Source organism: Scomber scombrus, chromosome 24 (genome assembly GCF_963691925.1).
Source record: "Scomber scombrus chromosome 24, fScoSco1.1, whole genome shotgun sequence".
Lineage (NCBI taxonomy): Eukaryota > Metazoa > Chordata > Actinopteri > Scombriformes > Scombridae > Scomber > Scomber scombrus.
The window spans coordinates 8,497,796-8,520,180 of record NC_084993.1 but is presented as its reverse complement, the minus strand read 5'-3'; the positions used below and the strand labels follow the sequence as shown (position 1 = coordinate 8,520,180).

General features: G+C 40.7%; 1 protein-coding gene across 1 annotated transcript; it reads right to left on the bottom strand.

Moving 5' to 3' along the window:
* Window positions 1-1,793: 1,793 nt before the first annotated feature.
* Window positions 1,794-22,171, bottom strand: LOC134006629 (radixin-like). The gene is made up of 15 exons (XM_062445565.1): window positions 21,971-22,171; window positions 19,933-20,026; window positions 11,283-11,366; window positions 10,579-10,674; window positions 9,508-9,630; window positions 9,215-9,366; window positions 8,900-8,983; window positions 8,396-8,542; window positions 7,108-7,204; window positions 6,808-6,971; window positions 6,057-6,187; window positions 5,498-5,658; window positions 5,266-5,358; window positions 4,398-4,628; window positions 1,794-3,228 (listed from the first exon to the last, which is right to left on the bottom strand). The coding sequence occupies exons 2-15, from the start codon at window positions 19,942-19,944 to the stop codon at window positions 3,064-3,066; spliced, it is 1,740 nt and encodes a 579-aa protein (XP_062301549.1). The 5' UTR covers window positions 19,945-20,026; window positions 21,971-22,171; the 3' UTR covers window positions 1,794-3,063.
* Window positions 22,172-22,385: the final 214 nt, after the last annotated feature.

Here is a 22,385-nt window from a genome sequence, read left to right as displayed (position 1 = left end):
GCACACAGCCAAGACAACGCTGTCAAGTCTGTGACAAATCAAAGCTGGAACTTTAACCCCATTGATAATCTGTGGAAAGACCTAAAGATCAGCAGATCATAGTTCACTTGAGGCCCCCGACCAATGTGAGAGGCTTGAAAGAATTTTTCAAAGGAGAATGGGAGAGACTGCTCAAACCCAAGACAACCTGAAGACTTGATTATCCACCGTGGCGCTTCAAAAAAGTAACAAATAATATTTCAGTTATTTTACGTAGATTAGAAAATAACCTCCCACACATTTAGAAGGTTTGTTTCTTCCCCACTTTTTATCACATGACCGAAGACCACACTTTGATGAAGTGATGACACCTGTTAAGATTAAGCCTTATAACACAACAAGCAAACAGGTCTGAATATTTTGTACATGAAATAGTACAAAAGAGTCAAAACACGTTCAAAATTTAAAACTTTTATTTGTGAACCAATGAAATGGACTGCAATCCATCTGTGCCTTCTACCTTAAAGAATACTAACATGAACATTAGGAAAAAAACGACAAAAAAAAACAAACAAACAGCAAAACGTGACAGCTGGTGCCAGAGTAGGCATCATCACAGACGCTGGCTTCATTGGAGGGGACAGGCAGGCCAAAAACATTCTGCTGGGGAAAAAAACCGAATCTAACTGAAGCCTTGCAGCTTGAATGTGGGGGTGTGTGGACGTGTCAATAAGAGTTTTCCCCTCCAATGAAGCGGTCCAGTATAGTGATGCGTGCTGCTGGTTTAGGGTCTTTGAACACAATACAAAAATATGAGCTGGAAGCACAGGGTCATTTTTTTTCACCTGCTATGGCAAACACAACACTAGCAATGGACACTGAAGTTAAACTCAAAAGGCAGGCGTTCAGTGTCTGGTTTCATACAAGTGCTTTAACTTTAAAACTATATTAAAAAAAACAAAAAACCTATACCAGCTGTCACGTAAAGCATCACAAATACAATAAACATTTTTCATTATATTGTTGATTTAAAAAAAAAAAAGTTTACTCATTTCAAAAATGCACCCTGGGACACATTTTCCACCCTACAAAATGTGGAGTGGATTTGTTGTCTGAGCATTAAGGATGTTAAATGAGTTAAAAAAAAAAAAATTTTAGGGGAAGAAATTGGCCTATTCTCCATTTGACTCTGGAGAGATTTGCACTTATCACTATAGCAGGATCCCTTCACATTACAAATAATTCATCTCTTTATTAATTCACAAGTTTCTCAATCCCAAGAAGCCGTGGCAGGTCTGCAAACTGTTTCCTTAAAGTAAAATTGTAACAGAGGAGACAAGTTCTGAGTAGACTTTGAAGGCTGTTTTACAGGAGAGCCTTATTTTTAAAGAGGTCTGTCACCACCAACAACTCATGGCTCCTAGGTACCCAAACGTTTCACAGGACCCCCCTCAGAGAATCAGAGTGACCCAACTTCTTCTGAAAATGGCCTGTATACACACACAGTAACATCTCCATTCTCATGTTTGCAGCATAATTTAGATTCATCTTCCTCATTGTTTGGGATTTTTATTAAATGACTCAAAGTATCTTAGCAAGGCCGGGAGCAGGGAAAACCACTAGCTTCAAATGTAGGAATTAACACCTTTCAACCTAGATCTCACTTTAGGAGGTATGTTTTCTCTTGATATCCTTCCCAACAAAACAGCCACAAAGCAACTGAGCTCTGACAAAATGTAGCCTGCGCAGGAGCACCGCCCAAGGATGTAACAGCAACCCAGTAAAAGCATGACCTTATTTTTTTATTTTGAAAAGGGAGGGAGGGGGGACACCCTGAGTGTTTGACTGTCAGTCACCACTGCTAACATTACTGAGGTAGAGATTTGTCCCGGGTTGGGACTGATGTTTTCATAAGCTCCCCGGCCAGAGAGGTGCCAGCGTCCACATCTGTACACATGCTCACTCTCTCTCTCGCTCTCTCTCTCTCTCACACACACACACACACACACACACACACTCATACAGTTGGACAGACAGAAAAACAGGCTGGACTTATTACTCATCTATCTGTTACTCTGTCTGTCTATTTAATACCCTGGATTCCTCTGTGAGCTGGTAGGCAGAGAAAACCATCTATAGTGACTGGGTGTGAAACACTGGGATGCAACTGGAAAACACACACACAATTAGCTTATCTTCATAACACTTTCAAGCTCGAGGGCGATAGCTCAGTGGCAAAAGCTCATTACATGCTATTCTATCACCTCTGCATGTAAAAAACACTTTCCCTTTGTTACCTTTGCTACATTCGATCATCAAAACCTGCCGTGTGACAAGATGGGTGGCTCTTTTCCCTACAGGGGTCTTCTTCAAAATCTGAAAATGTTCATATTCTTGATTTTCTGCCTGAAAATAAAACTATTAAAATACTGCAGTGTAATTGTTATATAAACAATTCCTATGGTTGGAATTGATTAAATAAGAGTAATGGCTAGCATATCTAGTGTATGATATGTTGACATGATAACGTAGCAGAACTTTAACGCTGAAGAAACATAGCAACCTAATTTTTATCCTTTTTAACTAAAAAGAAGGGCGTTATCAATAAAACGAGTCAAACAAAAGCAGAAGAGAAGAACTTAAAAACAAGCAGAGAAAAGGTCATCTTTAACTGAAGACATGGAATCATACTAAAGCTTTGCATACAAGTGGTCAAGCAAATACAAAAAGAAAAAACAAAAGTAGCTTTCTATGGCCATGTTTGCTCAAAATAAAACAATCCAATTGCTTTCATTTTGGTTTAATAGTTTTTCTTTCCTCCTGCATTTACGGATTATAAATCATCTCTGCAGTAGGATGATAGCTTGCTTGTTCAGAGTGGCGTGTAGGAAAATATCCGAAAGTTTCCGAGCGGAGATGTGGGAAAGGACTTTGGCAAAGTTTGACGAGATGAATTCTCAAGATTGCCTGGTTTGGGAATGAAGGTGTTGAGGAGGACTCGAGTATGGCAGCATCTGTTGTCCATGAAAAGCGAGCAGCCGTTGAGGGGAAAGTTCAGGAACAAGACCGCCAGAGGTCCTGTTCTCACATGGACTCAAACTCATCGATGCGCTGCTTCGTGTTGCCCGATCGGATCTGACGCAGCGTTTTGTATTTGTCTCGGCCTGCTTTCACGTTCTCGGCGTGTAGGACATCGTTCTGTGTCTTCTTGGTTTCATCTCTGGCCTCGGCCAACTCTGAACTTAACGTCTGGGAGACCAAAGAGAAGGAAGGATGAGAGTTTGATGAGGAGGAGGAAGAAGACGGGGAAAGGGGGGCGGAGAAAAGAAGCAAATAGAAAAATAGAAAAAGAAAGGGGGAAAAAAAGCAGGGTGATGAAGGGATATGGAAAGAAGGAGGAGAAGAGTGAAAAACAAAGAAACAGGACTCAGTTGCGGAAGAGAAAATAGGGGAAAATATGCCTCAATCATTTTAAAAGTAAACATCTGACTGTCATGAAGGCTTGCGAGCACAACAAAGCCACTTTCCACAGCCTTTGGCTATCTGTGTGTCAAAACGAGTTTAGTGTTCACCGAGCAAACAAATCCTTGATGAGGTGCAGAGGTTTATCTCATTTTGAACCCTCAAGCCAAAGGACAGTTTTTAGCACAGTCCACTGACCAACGTAAGCTTACAGGCACAGTAGAGAGAGAGAGACACAGGCCTGTATGTCAATTCTTCAATTATTATTTTTTTTTAATTCAAGATTTTTTTTTTCAAATAGTTTGGTTGATTTCTTCTTGCCATAGCTTCAGTACGAGTCCTGGCCTATGCAGTAGCCCAGCTTAGATCTACAGCCCCTTTAACATATTTAAAGTTATGTTACATATGGAGGGATTGGATATTTTTAAGTTTGATCAATTACCTGTAGGGCTGCTTTAAAGCCAGGCTACAATCTAAGCCAGCACGTTTACTCCTGTTAAAAGCAGGAGTATAAAGAAGAATGGACAGAGACGTATGCCTTATCTTACCCTTATATGCCATTGCCTGACCGGTGTTTCTTCTTTGCAAGAAAACTGCTGTTAGAAAATAATATCATCTAGTTGTTATTTGTGTTTGAGAGACGCAAATCTCTTGCGGTTAATTGAAAGTAACAAAATAAAACCTTTAGACGTCATTTCAGCGCCAGGTTGCTCTCCACATGTGGGTATCATTTATTTGATGGTGAATTCATGTTTTTATTCTTATTAGACTTTAAATTAAGCTTAAGTTGAGTGAGAAAGTTCTTGACCTTGGGAAAAGTAGTTATTATTTTGTCAATGAACTTATACTCTTATGTCAAAAGTTTTGATATCGTCCTTAAAAGTAAAACTTTGTTCGGCAGGCTAAATTAGGCCCTCGAGGTCCCGTCCTAACGGGTTTTCCCACCCCGCTCTTACCTGCAGCTGTTTCTTCACCCGCTCATTCTTCTGAGCTTCGGTGACGCGTTCCTCCTCGCTGCGAAGATCTAGCTGGCTGACGCCCTCATTGGAGAGCTCAGCGCTGGCCTCTGCATGGTTCTCATCCTGCTCGTCATGCTCAGCATTGCCGCCCGGAGGAGCTGGCACCACTGTTACCGCGGTCTTCAGCTCCTCCTTGGTCTTCTCTAGGTCCTCCTGCGCTGACAGAGCCTGCGGGTGGAGGTGGGGAGAGAATATGACAAGAGATGAACACCAGATTCACACCAGACAAGAGAGTGAAAGATGCTGATCAGTGTAGACTTAGCTGAATGTAAACAAATCTGCTGTTAATTACACAGTGACTGCCCATACAATATTCCAATGTACATGGTATAAATAAAGTACAGGGTGTAATTTGCCTCCCACAGACCTGATCAGCAGTGACTAAAAGCTTAGACTGGGCAATGCTCATAAATACCTTTTAGAGAGAGAGAGGGAGGTCATCCAATTTTTAAACATTAGTCAACATTAATTCTGTTATAGTGAAGTAATGTTTTCAGTCCCTGTCACAGTAAATAAAAACACCATACAGTTTGTTACAAACACTTTAAGATGTGAATTCATAATTTCATATCAAATTAATTCCTGGGGTGCCTCTGAACCTTAGGAGGTTAAAATGAAGGCCGAAACTCCCCTGGTTTCAGTCCCAATGGGTACTTCCTATCATCTCTCCACTGTCTACAATAAAGGCTTGATACCCCCAAAATACATTAATGAAAAGTGACTCCATTTATGCAGTGATTGGGAAGATTTCCAAGATGATCAAAAATTACACAATGAAGTATAGAGGGTATAAAGGGTATTGTACCTTAGACTGCCATTCTGTGGCCTCCTCATCTTTCTTTTTCTTGGCTTCTTCCAGGAGAACGATCTTTGCTGTGAATTCAGCCAGTTCAGAAGCCTGAAATGAAATAGAAATCCTGCTGTCACATGTACACTTAAAAAACACACCACAGGGCAAGATGTTAAAGTGAAGCAGAATGTACACAGAAATATACAAATTATGTCGCTCAAACCATTAGTCAAACAAAGACACGCACCAGCTGTTCCTGGTTCTTCTGCTGGTCTTCGGCCTGTTTTGCCAGCTCAGCCTTGGCCTCCTCAGCTGCTTTCCTTTCTCTCTCCAGCCTCTCTGCCTCCTCCCTCGCTCTCTTTCTCTCCTGCTCTAACTCCAAGGCCCGGCGAGTCTGTTCCTCGAGCTCTGTGAGAGGGCGGACACACATGCACGTTACACATGGTTTCTACTTTCATCTTTCTGCTGGGATTTCATGTACATTCAAATTGAAAACAGAATGTTTCACACCGGCAGTCGAGTCAGACACTGTTCATCAAGACACATAAATAATTATTTATTCAACAGCAATACACTGCCAAATGCCATGTGACATGTTAATCTTATTTTAATTGAATAAATAAAAAACAAACTGTAGTGGCTTCAGTCCATTTACAGGGCTTTCAGATGATACAAATTTGATAAATACGACTGGCCCTGACTCACAGTGCTACAGAGATTCTCCAATTTGACAGACAGACAGATGGAGAAAAGAGGGAGGCAGCAGCAAAGATAAGTGATGGATGGATCAAAAGAAAAATGGACACCTTTCTGGGCTCGCATTGTCTGTTCTTCAATCTGTCTCAGCCTCTCCATGAGCTCTTCTTTCTCGCGCTCTATCCTCTCCTTCTCTTTCTCCGCATGCTCTCGCTTCTTCTTCTCATTTTCCAGCTGGGCCCTGAAAAGTTTTTTGATTACATGTTTCATATTACAGGAACATTATTGAGAGAGAAAGGGTTAAAAGTTTCACTAAAAACAAATCAAATGTCCTCATTCTGATCTGAACACCGCTTAGCTGAAGCATTTTGAACAGACTAAAATACTCAGACACTCCTTCTGCCTCCATGTGTGTAAAGAGGAAAGTCTGCCCTCCAGTGGAGAAGCTCTAGAAGTTACTTCTCTTTATCAGCAGCTAATGTTTGGTAACAATTTCACTGTAATACTCAAGTGGAAGTGTTTACACATATTTATGTATTCTCAAAAGTCAGTGAAGTGGGGATTAACTGCTCTAACACCATTTGCCAGTGGTGAGCATTGAATTATTGTCAGATTTAAAATGTGAAACACTGGAACAGACAGACCTTATTTTTGCCTGGTGCACTTTAAAAATTACTTAAACAATTAAGTTCAATACTTTTTAAAAAAAATCTATGAATTTTATATGATCTGCAAAACTTTGGACAGTCCATTTTATGTTCCAAAAACTTGCCAGATCTACAATAGAGAAGTTTTCAGAAGGCTTTTCCATCACCTTAGGTACAAAATGTAAATGTGAATGTTAGTGTTCTTCTGCTGTACCTCTCCATTTGTTTGTGGTGCTTCTCCTCCCGGGCCTGAGCCTTCATTTGCTGCACCTCGATAGTATCGGGCTTTCTCCTCCTCATGTACAACTCATGGTTACCCATACACAACGCCAAGATCCGCTTGTTGATGCGCAGTCTTGGGGCATAAAACACAAAGTCCTGTATGTGTTTTTTTGGGGTTTTTTTTAAAAAGGAGAGGAAGAGAAATGTTTCAGCAGGGAACGTTGACCATCTACATGAAACTGACAGTAAGATGTGTTGATTTTTCTCTACTTTTGATGAATTTGACACTCACGGGTGCTTTCTTGTCAATAGGCTTGATGACAAACTTCTTGTCATTGAAAGAGATGTTTCGAATCTCACTCCAGGGGAAGCCGATCTTTGGTGTCAACCTGAAAAAAAAAGGTAATAATATTGTGGTTAAGGTTGTCACCTCTAACTCTTATTAAACCTCCATCCACCTCATACAAATACACATAGTATAGGATTTCAGACAGATTGGGGCAGAATGCTGTATACATTTCAGCCAGCAGATGGTGTCTGGTATAGACAGACCACTTTACAGGAAATTATGAGATTGAATAGTCTTTTTCAATTTCCTCTTGTAGATTTTCAGTAAAGCCTGTAAGAGTAGCTTGTGGCAGTAATGAGAAGAAGCTGGATGAAACTCAATATCACCTTCTGCCAAGAATTAAAAGGATAATGGATGTTCTCTAATGAAGGAGGACCAAAGAATGAAAAAAAAGGGATAAAGTGATAATGAGGGGATTGATGGCTAGGGGGAGAGAGAAAAAACTATCCCTTGCCTTCTTCCCTTGTCACCTGGACAAGAGAGGAAGGATAACAGCTGTGATGACCCAAGATAACAGACAGGAAGGACAAAGCTGAGAGAAGCTGAGAGAACAGAGGAAATGCTACAGGAGTTGCGATTACATCTATCCTTTCGTCCACAAAAGGGGAAAATCTCTGACCAGGGAGGACAGGAAAGACTCTCCTACAATGGTTAGACACGGGTCTTCATTTCCCAACCCTCATCTGCCCTTTTCACTTCTAAAAATATCTCTTAGCTACGAGTTTCTCAGAAAGAGACAAAATAGTAATGTTGTGATATACTTATGACAGCAATAATATCACAAGACTACAGTTTACAATACATTTCAAATCTTTTTCTAATACTGATTTTTTATTTTCTACGCAGATTAATAAGACAAAGCTTTGGTGAGTATAACAGACACTATTGTGACAACATGCGTTGACAAACAACTACCAGCCCTTCTGGTTGTGACACACTGTGTCCTAAGCCTCCACTTCTCATCAGGTATGCCCCTGTTAAGCAATCAACTGTAAAACCACAGCACTGAGCCCCTTGCAAGCAACTTAAGATACGTTTCATTTTTAGGGCAAACATGTCAAAAGCTTAAGCGGTAACATTTCTCAGCCTTAATGGCAACTCCAAACATTCCTCATTGTCAGGCTAAGAAAAGCAATATTGTATAGTATTGGACTAGGATAAATTTTCTTTTTCCCCCCCAGAATGATACATAACTTGTATATGAGTGAGTATGTGTGTGTGTACGCCTTACTTGTCTTCGTGTTCATAGATGTTAAGGCCAAGGGCGTCCACACCCAGCCACAGCTGTGTTCCCTTCTTGTTTTTGATCTCAAAGTAGTTGACTCCGTACATCTCCAAGTCCTGGGCGATTTTAAGATACTCCATCATTGAGTCCTCTCTAGGGAGGAGGAAAGGTTTATCAGAAAAATTTACAGATATCTATCATTAAATAAATAAAGAGAATCCAAGCTATGTAATTATTTATGTAGGTGTAGTATTTTTTAATTTCTAAAACAAATGGCTGCTGCATCTTACAATCAAATCACAAATTCTAAAAAAGGTTTGTCAACACTTTTGTATCAACTGTGGAAACATTTGGCATTGTTCAGCCCTCCACAATAAACTGCACAGACGATGACATACTTCCATGTCCCAATTTGACAAGTCCGAGCATGTACACTTACACACACATTTACTTTGTCTCACTTCAAGAGGTTACAAGTAGACAACATGATGAGAAAAGTTTGACACATACCTGAGCATTCCTCTGTGTTCTTCATGCCAAGTCTGTATCCTGTCCTCCCACTGCTCCTTGGTCAGCTTGTGCTGCTCCAGGACTCTACACACACAAACGCAGACACAATGACTTCACTTTAAGGAATGTTGAACAGCACTGAATTATTTCCTCTGAAGGAAATCATAGAAAATTCCAACAGGGAACGAGACATGTTCCAGTTTTCGTCACACCTTGAGTGCGTGTGAAATCTACAGTGACACCTCCCACAGTGAGGAGCACATGTTTTTCTCTGCCAGAGCCATACAGCTTGAGACATATTTTGTGTGGGTGTACCTCTGAGGCAGCAGTCTGTCATGGGTGAGGTACCCAGGCTTGTGCACATCTTTGCCATAGTCTCCATACTTGGCCTGGACAGCGTATGACGCCAGTAACACAGCTGTCTCTGGGGGACAGTAGTTCTCATCGTTTAGGAGGGCCTCCTTCACCTGGCAGGACAGGAAGGAAAGAAGGAGGCAAAAAATGCAACTTATTTAATTTATTCAACACTTTCCCCCCCTCAAATACTTAATGATTAACTCAACTATTTTGAGGTGTAGTGTGTGCCAGTGCAGTAAGAGACTAGTTACCTGCAGGAAGAAGAGTCTCTGGGTGATCTCTTGGATTAGCTCCTCTGAGACATCCTCAGGGAAGAACTTGGCTCTGAACTTGAACTGCAGAGGGTTCTCTTTCTTCACATCCTGCTGGGTCACCTGGAGAATAAAAACATCATCATCAGCCATCCATTCATCTATCTATCTATGAATCAGCAAATTAAAAACAGTGTCACAGCTAAATATCATTGAATCGCCTCAAAGGAAAAAAGGGGTCACAACAAAGCTTGTGATTTGTGCTGTTTTTTGAATCATCCTTTTATCCATATCAAAGCATGTTAAGAGACTGGAATAAATGAGCAAATTTATCACATAACATTGCACACACTTTAATCTGGTAATTGCCAGTCAAAACAGATCCTTTTGATATCTGGGGACATATTCTTGTGTGCTGGGATGTACATTTGTACAGAGTCGACTCTCATACACACACACAAAAAAAGTTTCCATTGGAGCCTCATTACTTGGAAAAAAATCCTGTCACAGAGGACACAGACAGCGCTGCACTTGTCCACACTGGCTGGAAGGCCTTACACTGACACATCTGTGTCTGGGTTTCACTGCAAGGGGAATTTTCTGTCATTTTTTTTTTCTCTAGCCCCTGCCTCTCTCACCATCTCCCTCTACTCGTGCACATACACACTTGTTGAGTAAAACACACACACACACACACACACACACACACACACACACACACACACACACACACACACACACACACACACACACACACACACACACACACACACACACACACACACACACACACACACACACACACACACACACACACACACACACACACACAGTGTTAAGGCTGCAGGGTGTTGGCCTCAGTGAGAGAGGAAGCCTGTTAAAAAGAGCACATCTGAGGCTCGAGACCACAGCAGAGCTTTTAGGCATTTCCCAGACACTAACACTAGATGAAAAGCAAACAGATAAAATGAGAATGTAAGCTCAAGAGAGGGACACTGAAAAAGCATGAAAAAAAGGAGACAGAGAGATGGAAAAAGGAAGAAGTGAACATTTAACCAGAGGGAGACTGACCTTCTTATTGAGTTTGAGCCATGTGATGTAGCCCTTACTGTCCACATACTGTAGGCCAAAGAACCAAACCTCCCGCAGTCCCACCGTCTTCACCACCTGAGGACAAAACAAAATTAAACATTTTATAGTATTTTGCCTTTATTTGATAACTGACAGTATAGACAGGAAGAAAACAGGTAACCATATATACGGTGGTGACATACAGTAAAGGCCTCTGGCCTGTACTACATAGGATAAACCACTCCACCACCAGGTCTCCTACTTACATCATTTTAACGGACCAGAATCATCCAGCTTTACAAACTAACAGTTCAGTGCTTCAAATCATTACTGATATACAATATGAAAAACCTAAAATGCTTCGCTATGTTTACATTATCTGTAAAAACAGTAAACTTTCTAATACACAACCTAAAATGAGGGTGAAGAAGCTTTTGTTGTTTTTGAGTCCAAACTCTTTGATACTATGAGAGACAAGGATAAGATGGAGCTCTGATAAATGTCTTCATCTTCCTCCTCTTTGGTCAGCAAAAAAAGAACAAAGATGAAACCCAAGTGAGCGCACCGAAATGTATTTTTCTTTTAAAAGAAAAAAAGAAACTGTGCATACAACTGTGGTAAATACAGTAGCTACCCAAAGCCAACTTTTAATACCAAAAATAGCATTTTTGTAGTTGTCACATTTTTAGTTATTTTATGCTAACCTGATCAAAGAGCTGTTTTCCTGTAGTGTTCGGCTGGATGGCAAACTCCAGCTCTGCATCCATGGTAGTCACACGGACATTGATCTAAAAAACAGACAAAAAGCAACAAGAAATTTAGTTTGTTTGCTAGATTAGAAAAGCAGTGATTTCACAATGAAACATGAAATACATCTTAGCCTGTCCTTTGTAGTTACAAAACTCTTTTCCATAATCGAAAAAAAAGGAAGGTTTTCTGAAAAGTGTGATCAATATGTTAACTTCTCAATAAGCTTTACCACATCTTGTTCAACCTAGTGAGTGAAATATGCCAGGTTAAATATGCCAGGAACAATTACAGCCATGTTATGATAAGATGACACCTACAATGGCATTCATTACTATTATCATATATTATTTTTTAACCAAAGAGTTTTTATTTGGAATAAGTGACAGCTTCATGTAAATTCAGTCAAAAATGTCAGCACCTGCCAACTCTGTAGTATGTACATTTTCATAAATAAATGTTCACAATCTACAAGAATATGTGGAAGTTTAAGCACATATTTTTGATATTAATACTTGTTTTTTGAGGAATTTTATGCCTCTGTTAGACAGCAGACAGACAGAGGACATGAAAAAAGGGGTGAGGGATCGTGGGGAATGAGGAACTTCAAAAAGATTTTATTCAGTCAGATGCAAAACTGGGACACTGTGATTTATGGCCAGTGTCTCAACCCATAGGCTTAAGACTTGCAACACATGTCATCTATGGATACAAACCATTGGCAAAGTCAGAGAGAGAAAGTTAGACTGTAAAACCTAAACCATACCTAAACCAATTTAGTTTGAATCCGCTGGCTCAATTTCTACCTGACAACACAACAGGTTGGTGTGAACTGTCTATGAGTGTGAGTGCTGCTGTCTTCCTTGGTCGATCTTCCAGGAAATTAAAGAATTCCTACAGGAGGAAAATGGAAGAATGTCTGCTCAGTATGTGAGGAATGTGTCTACTTCCCTCAATCCAAACCCAACTTTAGTGAAAGAACTGTGCAGACTGCTTGCTCTCACTCTCTCTTTCCATCCTACGCTCTCAACACCCTGCCAGGACGATTAAGCCCCACCTTTCGTGGCAGCCTGCTGATCACACACAGTCCACTGCTGGGGCGGAGGAGAGGATACAACTCAAGTCAATGGCTGTGCCTTGTTAAGCAGCACTGATTGAACAAGTAGAAGAAAAAGTAGCAGCAGCTGATGACACAGAATAGATCAGCGCTGACCTCTGAGGCATCCGACATCCTCCACCACCCACCCACACTGAGTTTGTACTCTGCCTCAGAGGTGGTTAACAACACAAGAAAAAAGGAGGCCACAAAAGATGCAGGGTAAAGAGCAAAATGAGCAGCAAGAGCGACAGAGTGCAAAACCTAAAAGTTTAGCAAGAGTGCATGCAGAGAGCAGGGGAGATAGAGCGCAACAGGAAGCCAGAGAGATGATCTGGGCTGTGCTTCTTTTGAGATTAAAGTTACAGCGAGGGTATTTGTAGATGAGTCAACAATCCAAAAAAGAAGAGGACACAACAAAGTGAGGCAATGAACAATCCCATTTCCCTTCTGCAATTATATAGAAAACCTCAAGAGTGCTTACTTTGCACATGTCTCCCACCCCCCTCTCAATATTTCTTCACAGTCTCCCCTGCACTCATCCATCTCTGTTTCTTTCAATATCCCTGCAATGAATAATCCATGAAACTTGTGTCTACACAGCAAACATATCTGGACTCATCAATTAAAAAAAAAAGTTGCAGCACTTTCTCCACTCACATGAACACTCCTGCATGGCCTGTCACTGTAATATACAATAGTGCATTTATATTACAATATTATTATTATTATTATTATTATTATATCTAAAAAAGGACTGTTGTATTCCAGGGGCAACTCAATGTGCTTTACATAAAAAACAAAATATCAGATGATTTAACAGTAAGAATTGTAAGTATAAAAACATACAAATAAAACAAAATAAAGCCCAATTATAATAAAAAGGAAAAAAGTACAAAGTTTTGCATTCAGTCAATTCAGTTGCTGCATTGAAATAAATATTTTAGGCTCATTGGGAACAAATCTCTGTGGCATGTTTAAGGCGTTTTATTTTTAGGCCATGTCAAGATCAAGCTTAATCCATGTCTGAGAAATTCACCAACATTACAATATAGCAGATAGCTATATTGTAATGTTGGTGAATTTCTCAGACATGGATTGGGCAACAGCGTTACCTAAATATGTTTTTACAAGCAATTAAAGGTGAAATTCTGTCATAAGTGCTTCAAGCATAACAGGAGATGTACCTCGCATTCAGCTAAGTGCTGAAATATAGACGGTTTGAAAAAAAAAGATATTATGATTTAAGCTTGTCTGAAATAGTCACATAGTTGCATGAATATACCAGGCCATGTCTACTTTATGCACACATTTGTCACTACCTGTGGAAAAGTACTTTCTCATTAACATGATACCACTTGGTTCGTTAGCGCTCCTGGCTATCTTAACAACATTCGTTATTGGAATCACCTGAGGCCGAGTGTAAAAGACAGTTGTCACATGAGGCCAAATATAAAAGGTTGTTAAGTCTCCTGGGAAAGGGATGAAAGGACAGTGTTGTAGGAGGGGAATAAGTGGGGTTGTAGTGTACTTCTTTTTCTGTTGACGGATGGTTTCTCTACTTTGACAAAGATCACCTCCTTCACTCTTCCTTCAAACCTTCTGTCCTCCCTGTTCAAAATATGTACGCTATAAACTGCAGAGTCTTGACCTGAGGAGTTGGCCCTCCTGTATTGCGTTCACTTAGTGGTTATTTAGTTCAAGTCTGTGCATTCCTCACTGAATTATACTACATACACTAGATTGCTTATCTTGTGTGAAGGAGTGCAGTCTTTCGGGTGGACCAGTTTCTGTCTTAGTGCGTTTCTCAGATACTTTAGACATATATGGAATGACTATGTTGTTGCATTTCTTCTTCTTTTCCTCACCACCCACAGTTGTAGTGGTCTTCCTTGATCTTGGGGCTGTTTTCACAAAGATCCAGTAAGTAGGATAGAGCACCGAACTCACTCATAGCAAGACTGACATTGAGCACAGCCCCGAAATAAGTTTTAAAAACACACATTTTCTGACCAAAGCGTCTCACACGGAGGCTCCAACACAACCAGCGGATACAAAGGGATGCGATGGATCCATTTTACCAGCCTGCGCGGTGGCTAACAGCTAGCTGGCATGGCTAGCATTGTAAACACAGCTGTGTCGGGCTGTGTGTAGTTCAGTTTTTAGGAAGATTTCTAGGAGTTATTGATGAGGTGCTATATGGAAGTGAGTCCAGAATTGTAGGCACTCTACACTGATGAAACTAGCATCAAATAACATTAGCTGCTTATTTCAACACTGCCTTGTCTACATCTTTTCAATGAGGATGACAAGGATACGGTTAAATGGTAGAACACAATCTACTGAAAACTTTTAACCAAGAGGAACCAATACCCGAAAATCGTTAAACAGAGGTGGCAAGTGTTGACGCCTCCGCCCTTCTGTTTTTACACTATGTTTTGTGTTTCCCACACACACACACAAAATATGACATGACTAACTTTAGCAATAAAAAAAGCATTCAGAAAAGGATCTTTCACAGTTTTACTGTTAACTTTGATGCTGGTAGGTCTCTGGCAGGGAGTAGAGACTGTGGTCTTGTGTTCCTCTGTAAAAAAACAACCTCTAATGAGAGTCACTAAAAGTTACAACTGCTAAAAGGACAAGCAAAGGCTAAATATATTGTCATGTTATGCACAAGATAGAAATCTGCTACACTTCTTGTATAAATAAATGTCTGGGTCCTGCATCTCATATTAAATTGTGATTACGGCAATAAACTTGTGCTCTTTTCAGATTTGGACTGGAACATAGCGTCATATTTAACGCATATACCCTTTGTCCTCAGTGACTCTTAACGCTGGCAGACAGACCACCTTAATCTTTGTGCTTTTTGTGAAAAGCAACAATACACAAATGCCAACTAAGGCAAAATTTAACTGGGACAACATCTTCATCTACTCCGAGCCAGAGCGACAAAATAACCTGTTCATGGTTCATTGGCGGATGAATTAAGACTATGTTAGTTTCAACAGTAGCTGCCTCATTGACTTTTTGAGATGGGAGTAGTTATGGAGAATGTACTGCTGAGCTGAGGTTTCCAAGTGACTGGCCTTGAATGTCCCTTCCCCTGTGTTTGTGTGGGGCCCGCCTGCCATCAGCAATCAGCTGTGAAGAGCCAACCTTTGTGCTGCATGCGTGTGAGTGTGTGTGTGGGTCTCTGCCAAAACATAGCCAACCCAGAGTGAAGAGAGGTGGAATCCTGTGTGGAGCAGACGGTCAGCTAATCCTCTCTCTCCTGCAGAGAGAGGGGGAGGAGAACAGGGACAACAACATGCCGAGCCACTGACACAGCTAATCACACACTCCGACAACTGAGAAGTCTCCAAGGAACGACTTTTGCAAGGCTGTCCTTATACAACACTGTCTGTCTGGTGACATTAGACACTCTGACTGGGCAACTTGACCGTTTTTAAAAGGACCAATTTACTCTATTTCAAAACTAACAGGTGAAGCCAGCAGTATAATCAACACAAAAAAGGAATTTGGCCTCATACTTTTAGCTGCATCAGTTCACTTTTGGCTGCACTGAACCAAACCACGGCGCACTGATTTGCATTTCCATTATCAGTTTAAACGCACCCTTAGTTGCGCCGAGTCACACCTAAGACAGACCATCTCTGAAGTCGGGTCAAAGCACACCTGACCCGTCTCCAAGCTGGTTGCGTGATATTACATGGGCTTTGTCATCGTTCAGGGATGAGCCGGCTAACTTCCGGTTTAGCCCTCCTCTAACTTGAAAGGAGATAAAATGATTCAATCGTGTGGCTAATGTTATAAAACTGGACGGATCAAATACTAATAGTGAAACAAATTTGACCAACCGTCACAGGCCGGTGCACTTCTCAGGGACTTAAATAAACACTGTGCTTTTGAAAGTGATGGACTCAAGATGTGCGTGTCATCAGTTAAAGAGACACCTTCAAGTGTGAAGCCCTGATGTAACGTAGATGCAAATCCCTGCAGTGCTGGTCTGATGCACCGAGTCAGACCAAGCATGCACATGTTTGGAAAAAGACGAGTCGCAGCCAGCAGTGAAGTGAGGATGTTGAACGATGCTGTGCTCAAGTGGAGTTTAATTGCACTCCATCTAAGTTTATTTATGTTATTTAGTTCATTGTATTCTACCTTCCTTTTCTCATTTCCTAGATCAAACAGTGATTAAGAAAGCGGGGAAGTTTACATACACTTTGTGTCCGCTCCAACAATTTGAAAACTTGTTCTTGCAGAGCATCTCTAAACAGACCTCAAGATACAGTTGGAGATAAGATACAGGAGTTTAGGTAAAGACTGTACTAAGAAGAGCAGCCTACAAAAGATGGGAGGGCTAACAAGTACTTCAAGTTGTGTTAAATTCAGTAGCTGAATATACATTTTGTGCTTTTTTCCTTTTCATGTGCTCTTTTGGGATGTTACTAAATCCCCCTCTCCATTTCAATTGCAAAGACGAGTCCTCTGTCAGACAGGCCACTTGTTAAATGTGCAGCTGTTTAGTTACTGTAAGCTGTTTAGAGGAGCTTTGCTGAGGGAGGCCTTAAGAAAGACACACACACACACACTTCAATCAGTAGAGCTGCTAATCTAGCCTGCTGGGCTCCAAGCAGCTGTCTGTCCCCCCGATTAACCCCCCTGCAGGGTGAGGCAGGCTTCGGAGGGAAGGAGGAATGGAAGGAGCAGTGAGAGCCGAGGAGGAATCACTGCTACCTACAAAAACAGACACATCCATCCTTTTGGGGGGAGGGGGGGAGGGAAGGTGAGTGCTGCGTGAGAGGAAAACAAATCTAGTTAGTCAGGTCCAGAATCTGAAAAGTTTCCAGTGCTTTTACAGGATACACTAGAGGGATAATAAAGTGGAAAAAGGAGCGAGCTAACTCTACTTAATTATAGACCTAGCTTTGTATTGTAAATGAGGTGAAGGGTCAAACAAAACTGGCAAACAGAGTTTTAATGTTGCCAAGCGATATCGTAACTCCTCCCTTGACCATAAACCACCTATATTTTTTGGCCCTTAAAATTCCTACAAATCCAGACAAATTAATTTCCTCTGTCATTTTTCTTATTATTCCTCAACTTCATGCTCATCTTCCCTGACAGTCGTCTGGTGATATTCCACCACCTTCACCCTTCCTCGGTACTTCCACACAGACAGGATGTTGATATACAGACTTGGCCCCCCGATGTACACAGCAGGCCCCCTTCTCCAGCAAACAGGAAAAACAGCCACAAGCTAGGAAGCCGGTGAGGGCCCTCTTCCTGTGGGATGCCGTCACCTCATAATTCCCCCTGCCCCTTGGCCAACAGAGTGCACCGAACAGAAAGGGTTGGGTCAAGTAGGTGTGGGATGTGATGTCAGGAGTTATGAGCATCAGCACGTTACTTGTTATTTGTTGTTTTAGCTTTATCCACACTGATATTCATACTATCAGATATGGATGCTAGTATCCAATTAATGATCAATTTATCACCCATGGATTTCAGATTGGATACAGACAGCCTTTCTTGTAATTGAGCCTTGCTCTGTCTTTTTGTGGAGTGAGAGCAATTATAATTCATCTTTTTAACTTTTTATAAAATATATTGAGTTCATTTTGAGGCAGCCAAGGTTCAAAGTGACAATCCCAATATCTTCAAGATTACTAAAAATTTCATTTACATGCAACTAACAATTACTTTCAACTACTCTGCTGATCTTTTTTCTCAGTTAATTTAGTCAATGAAATGTTAAATAATAGAGAATTTCTCAGAGGTCATGGTGGTGTCTTTATTTGGCTTATTTTGGCTGACCACCAGTCTAAAAATATTATTAAAAAAAAAAGAAAAAGTTAAAATTAACTGTCACAGAAACAGCAAATTTTCACATTTAAGAAGCAGGACCTATCGTATGTTTGGCATTTTAACCAGAAAAATAACACAAACGATGAATAAATTATGAACACAGCTGCAGATTCATTTTCTGATTATTGACTAACTGGTTGCAGCTCTACTAAATAAATTTGAAGTAAATGTTAAGGAACCACTTATGTGTAAAAATACAAAGCTACATTTATCTCACAGTTAAAGGGTTTTATTTGTGTGTGATTTTGATCATTATGTAACCCGACTGCAAAAGCCTTCCTATGAACCAGAACCATGTTTTAATAGATATTTTGAAAACTATAAAGTTGTGATTGTTACTGTAAAAGCACAGCATGCTCAACTCAGTACCCTCCCAGTTAACTCCAAAGTTTTTGTTACTCAACCTCGCTATTGTTTTTGTGACTTGGTTACAGATAAGTTGTGAGACATAAAGGGCCTTTTCCAAAAGTTTGGCTTCTGCTAACACTCACAGAGAAGGTCATTTCAGATGGGCCCTGCTCTTGTTTCCTCTGTTTATTATGTCAGCGCCTCCCTGCGACAATCTGTACTTTCTCTGTCAGTTATTGTCTTTGACAGAGACATCACTCTCAGCAGAGCATCCAGCCCTCCGCTGTCCTGTTTTTGGGATAGTGCCCTGGTGACTCAGGGGACAAGAGGGGGAAGTGGAGGATGACATCAGTGCCTGGCTGTTCCTCTTCTGTAGCACACACACACACACACACACACACACACACACACACACACACACACACACACACACACACACACACACACACACACACACACACACACACACACACACACACACACACACACACACACACACACACACAGAGAGAGAACTAGACAGAAGATGTTCTTCACTTGTGGCAAAGCCTGAAGCCCGTCTTTAACAGTTCCCAGGAAACTTTCTGATGCAAGCTTTAGCTAATTGAAATTTAAATCTTTCCATGTGAGAAAACGCTAATCAAAGAGTTACCTTATTGTGCAAAATGCAAGCTCCCCATGCTGATGATGTTATGCTTGACTTCTACCCAAGTTTATGAAGAAAAAGCAGCATGATAACAGTGGGAATCAGACAGCCATGAAGAGACTGGATCAAATTGGTTTTGTTTTGGCGTCGTTCACATCCCAGGACTCTGGCATTCTCTCCACCCTTTAAGCAACAATGGCAGCAGTGTTGCAGTTGCAAGGCCTGTGGGCCAGGCAGTTCACTTCACACTCTGGCTGTTGTTTACTTGGAAGAGGCCTATGAGGAGTGGGAGCAGCCATGGGGATGAAACTGCCACTTCCCAGAACGCTCAAATGTAGCTTTCAGCAGCAGCGCAGGCTAACTATTATGATAACTGGAGAGCAGTGATGCAGTCAGTTAATACAAGCAAACTAGAGAGGAACAAACACACAAGTTTCAGGTTTCTGATCCATATTTATACATATTGAGCAATATGGCCTACTGTTTAACACCTTGGAAACAACCCAACAGTTAAAGTGTCTAACTTAAGTGTTTTTTCCTTGCTCCCCACTCCTCCCAGTACTGTATCTCTCCACAACTTTGTATGATAAAAGTAGTTGACATCTGTATGCCAACTCTCATCTATCCTCTTTCAGCCTCTTACCGGTTTCGGCATCTTTGCTTCCTCTCCTCCTTACACCCGACTGCTGAGAGGAAAAATCCGTCACAGGACGGCAACAACACCTGTATCACAGGACCTGAAAGAGAAAGAGACAAGTAAATCTAAAGCAGTCCACAAAAAAATAGAATGTTTCACAAAAAGAAAAAGAAAAGAAAATCCCTATTCCTGAACCTGTTAATGCCGACGAAGCACAAAAAACCACAGGAACAGAAGTGGTTCTGCATTTAGTCCCAGAATGCACTACCCCTTTGCTCAAGTGTACATAAAGTAACTATTGTAAGGGTGTATGAGCCAAACTACTTTGACTACTGTGGACGAAAAAATCCCTGCAAGACAGTCGAGGCATTGTGTGATGTAGCGAGCAATGATAAGAAGCCAACAGTTTTGATCATCAATTATTGGTTAGTCATTTTTAAGAGAAGATTCTCAGATTTCAGCTCAAATGTTAATATATTAATCTTTAGTCCTCTATGACAGTAAACTGAATATCTTTCAGTTGTGGCCTGTAACTTTGGACTTTGGGAAACCGCAATCTGCATTTTTCATCATTTTCTGACATTCAAAAACGAATTATTAATCAAGAAACCAATCAACAGATGAATAGAACATGAAAACAATGGTTTGCTCTGGCCTTAATATTGACCTTGTAAAATTACCATCATTTATACTTTCAAAATTATATTTTTCTACCTTGGCCTGCTTTACCGCTGAAGCCCCTTTTCTGCTTACTGCTACATACATGTATCAGTACTATGTACAGTCTAGTTGAAATATAAGCCTGACAGTTTGATAATGACCTGTGTTGAACTGCAATATGACACTGAAATGATCAAGGGAAACCCAGGAGTTTTTGTTATGTCAACACATCAACCACATGTGGGTGCTTTAGAATATAACCTGAGTGTATTGATACAGATCTGCTGTAGATGATACAGATACAAAATAAAGCTTGTTGTAAATTACAATGGGTTTCATGCTATGTAAGCAATAGCAAATGGCAAGAACAGTAACACACCAAAACCCACAAAAACTGTGCAGACATTTTCAAAACAATATATCAAAATCAAACGCAGTGGCCTCTCAAGAACAATTAACCTACATGCCTCCATCACCACATTTGTTATTATACCCTTAATTCATCAATGAATACACGTTTCTAATCTTATTTAGCGTCAACTGTGCTACTGTATTTAAAAAATGAAGATCAAAGCAAGTCTCGGTTCTTGTTTGGTTTGACAACACTAAATGTTTTTAAGTTCACGATCCAAAACTGAACCGTGAATGAGACCTTCTCCATTTTGGTAAATGAAGAAAACAACAATAAGCATCATCACACCGAGTACAAGTGAGTAGAATCTTTAAAAAAAAAAAGTCAATGACATTGAGAGAATAAGAAGAAAATGTTTGGTAAAGTTCAAGAAAAACGTGCGAGGACGCCCACTGGGGTAATTGAGCTCCAAGATGAAGACATGCCCACTTGTAGCTTGTGAGCAATTAGCCTGTTTGCCGCCGAGAGTTGTAATTTAAACACTATATAATCAAATGTTAAGACAACCGCTGGTTACATTTCGGACAAAACGACAGCTACAGGGACACGACACTATGAATACATTAATATAAACCATTTAATGTGTTAAAAAAAATATGGGTTTAATTATTAGTTTCGCTCGGTAACACCGTTATATTAGCCCACATTAAATTAGCTAAGTTGCGATGGTAACCACTATTCTTCATGACGTCAAAAAGGTAACGTTAACGGTTATCACGATAACGGTTGTGCGTGTAACGTTACGCGAAGTTTTGCAGCAGTACAAATGTTTGCCTGTGTTAATTCACCGCGTTTGACCCCCCATAAATGAGAATTACGAGAGAAATTATGACTTAAAACCAAGCGTGGATAAAAAATGTTCATCTACAGACCTCAAGCCAGCATTTCAGCAGTGTTGTAAAATCTGAATTGAACACGAGGACATCCGCTATTGCATCAAACTTGAAGATCTTTTAGGGAGAGGCAACTCACCGGGTAGAGGGGGGGGAACGGAGTGTGTCTTTTTTAAATGGATAACAAAAGCCTGGGGTCTTCAAATGTGACAAAATATCCTTGTTGAGAAATGCTGTGGTCCTTCTCTGTCCGTGCTTTCTGCCCGAAACAAATTCCCACAGACATAGAAAAGACCCCGCTGAAGTCCAAACAACCGTAAGGCGATTTGGGGTGCAAGTGTCGAGCCAGCCGGTATGAAACACCACAGCTTCCGGGCTCAACCTTCAATATAAAAGCCTGGTGGAAGCGTGCGGATAAATACAAACAATCACACCTGGAATTACATTACTTTAATATCATATCGACAACAACAACAAAAAACAAAACTATAATCTAGTATAGAATACGAAAATTGAATCTGTGGACCACTTTCTGTCTTTATTACATACTTTCT

Excerpts from the sequence above, each read along its gene's own strand:
- LOC134006629 (XM_062445565.1), bottom strand. Across the intron at positions 6,188-6,807 it reads CACCACAAACAAATGGAGAG|GGCCCAGCTGGAAAATGAGA; the intron begins GTACAGCAGAAG and ends AAAACTTTTCAG. Across the intron at positions 4,629-5,265 it reads CCACAGAATGGCAGTCTAAG|GCTCTGTCAGCGCAGGAGGA; the intron begins GTACAATACCCT and ends CTCCACCCGCAG.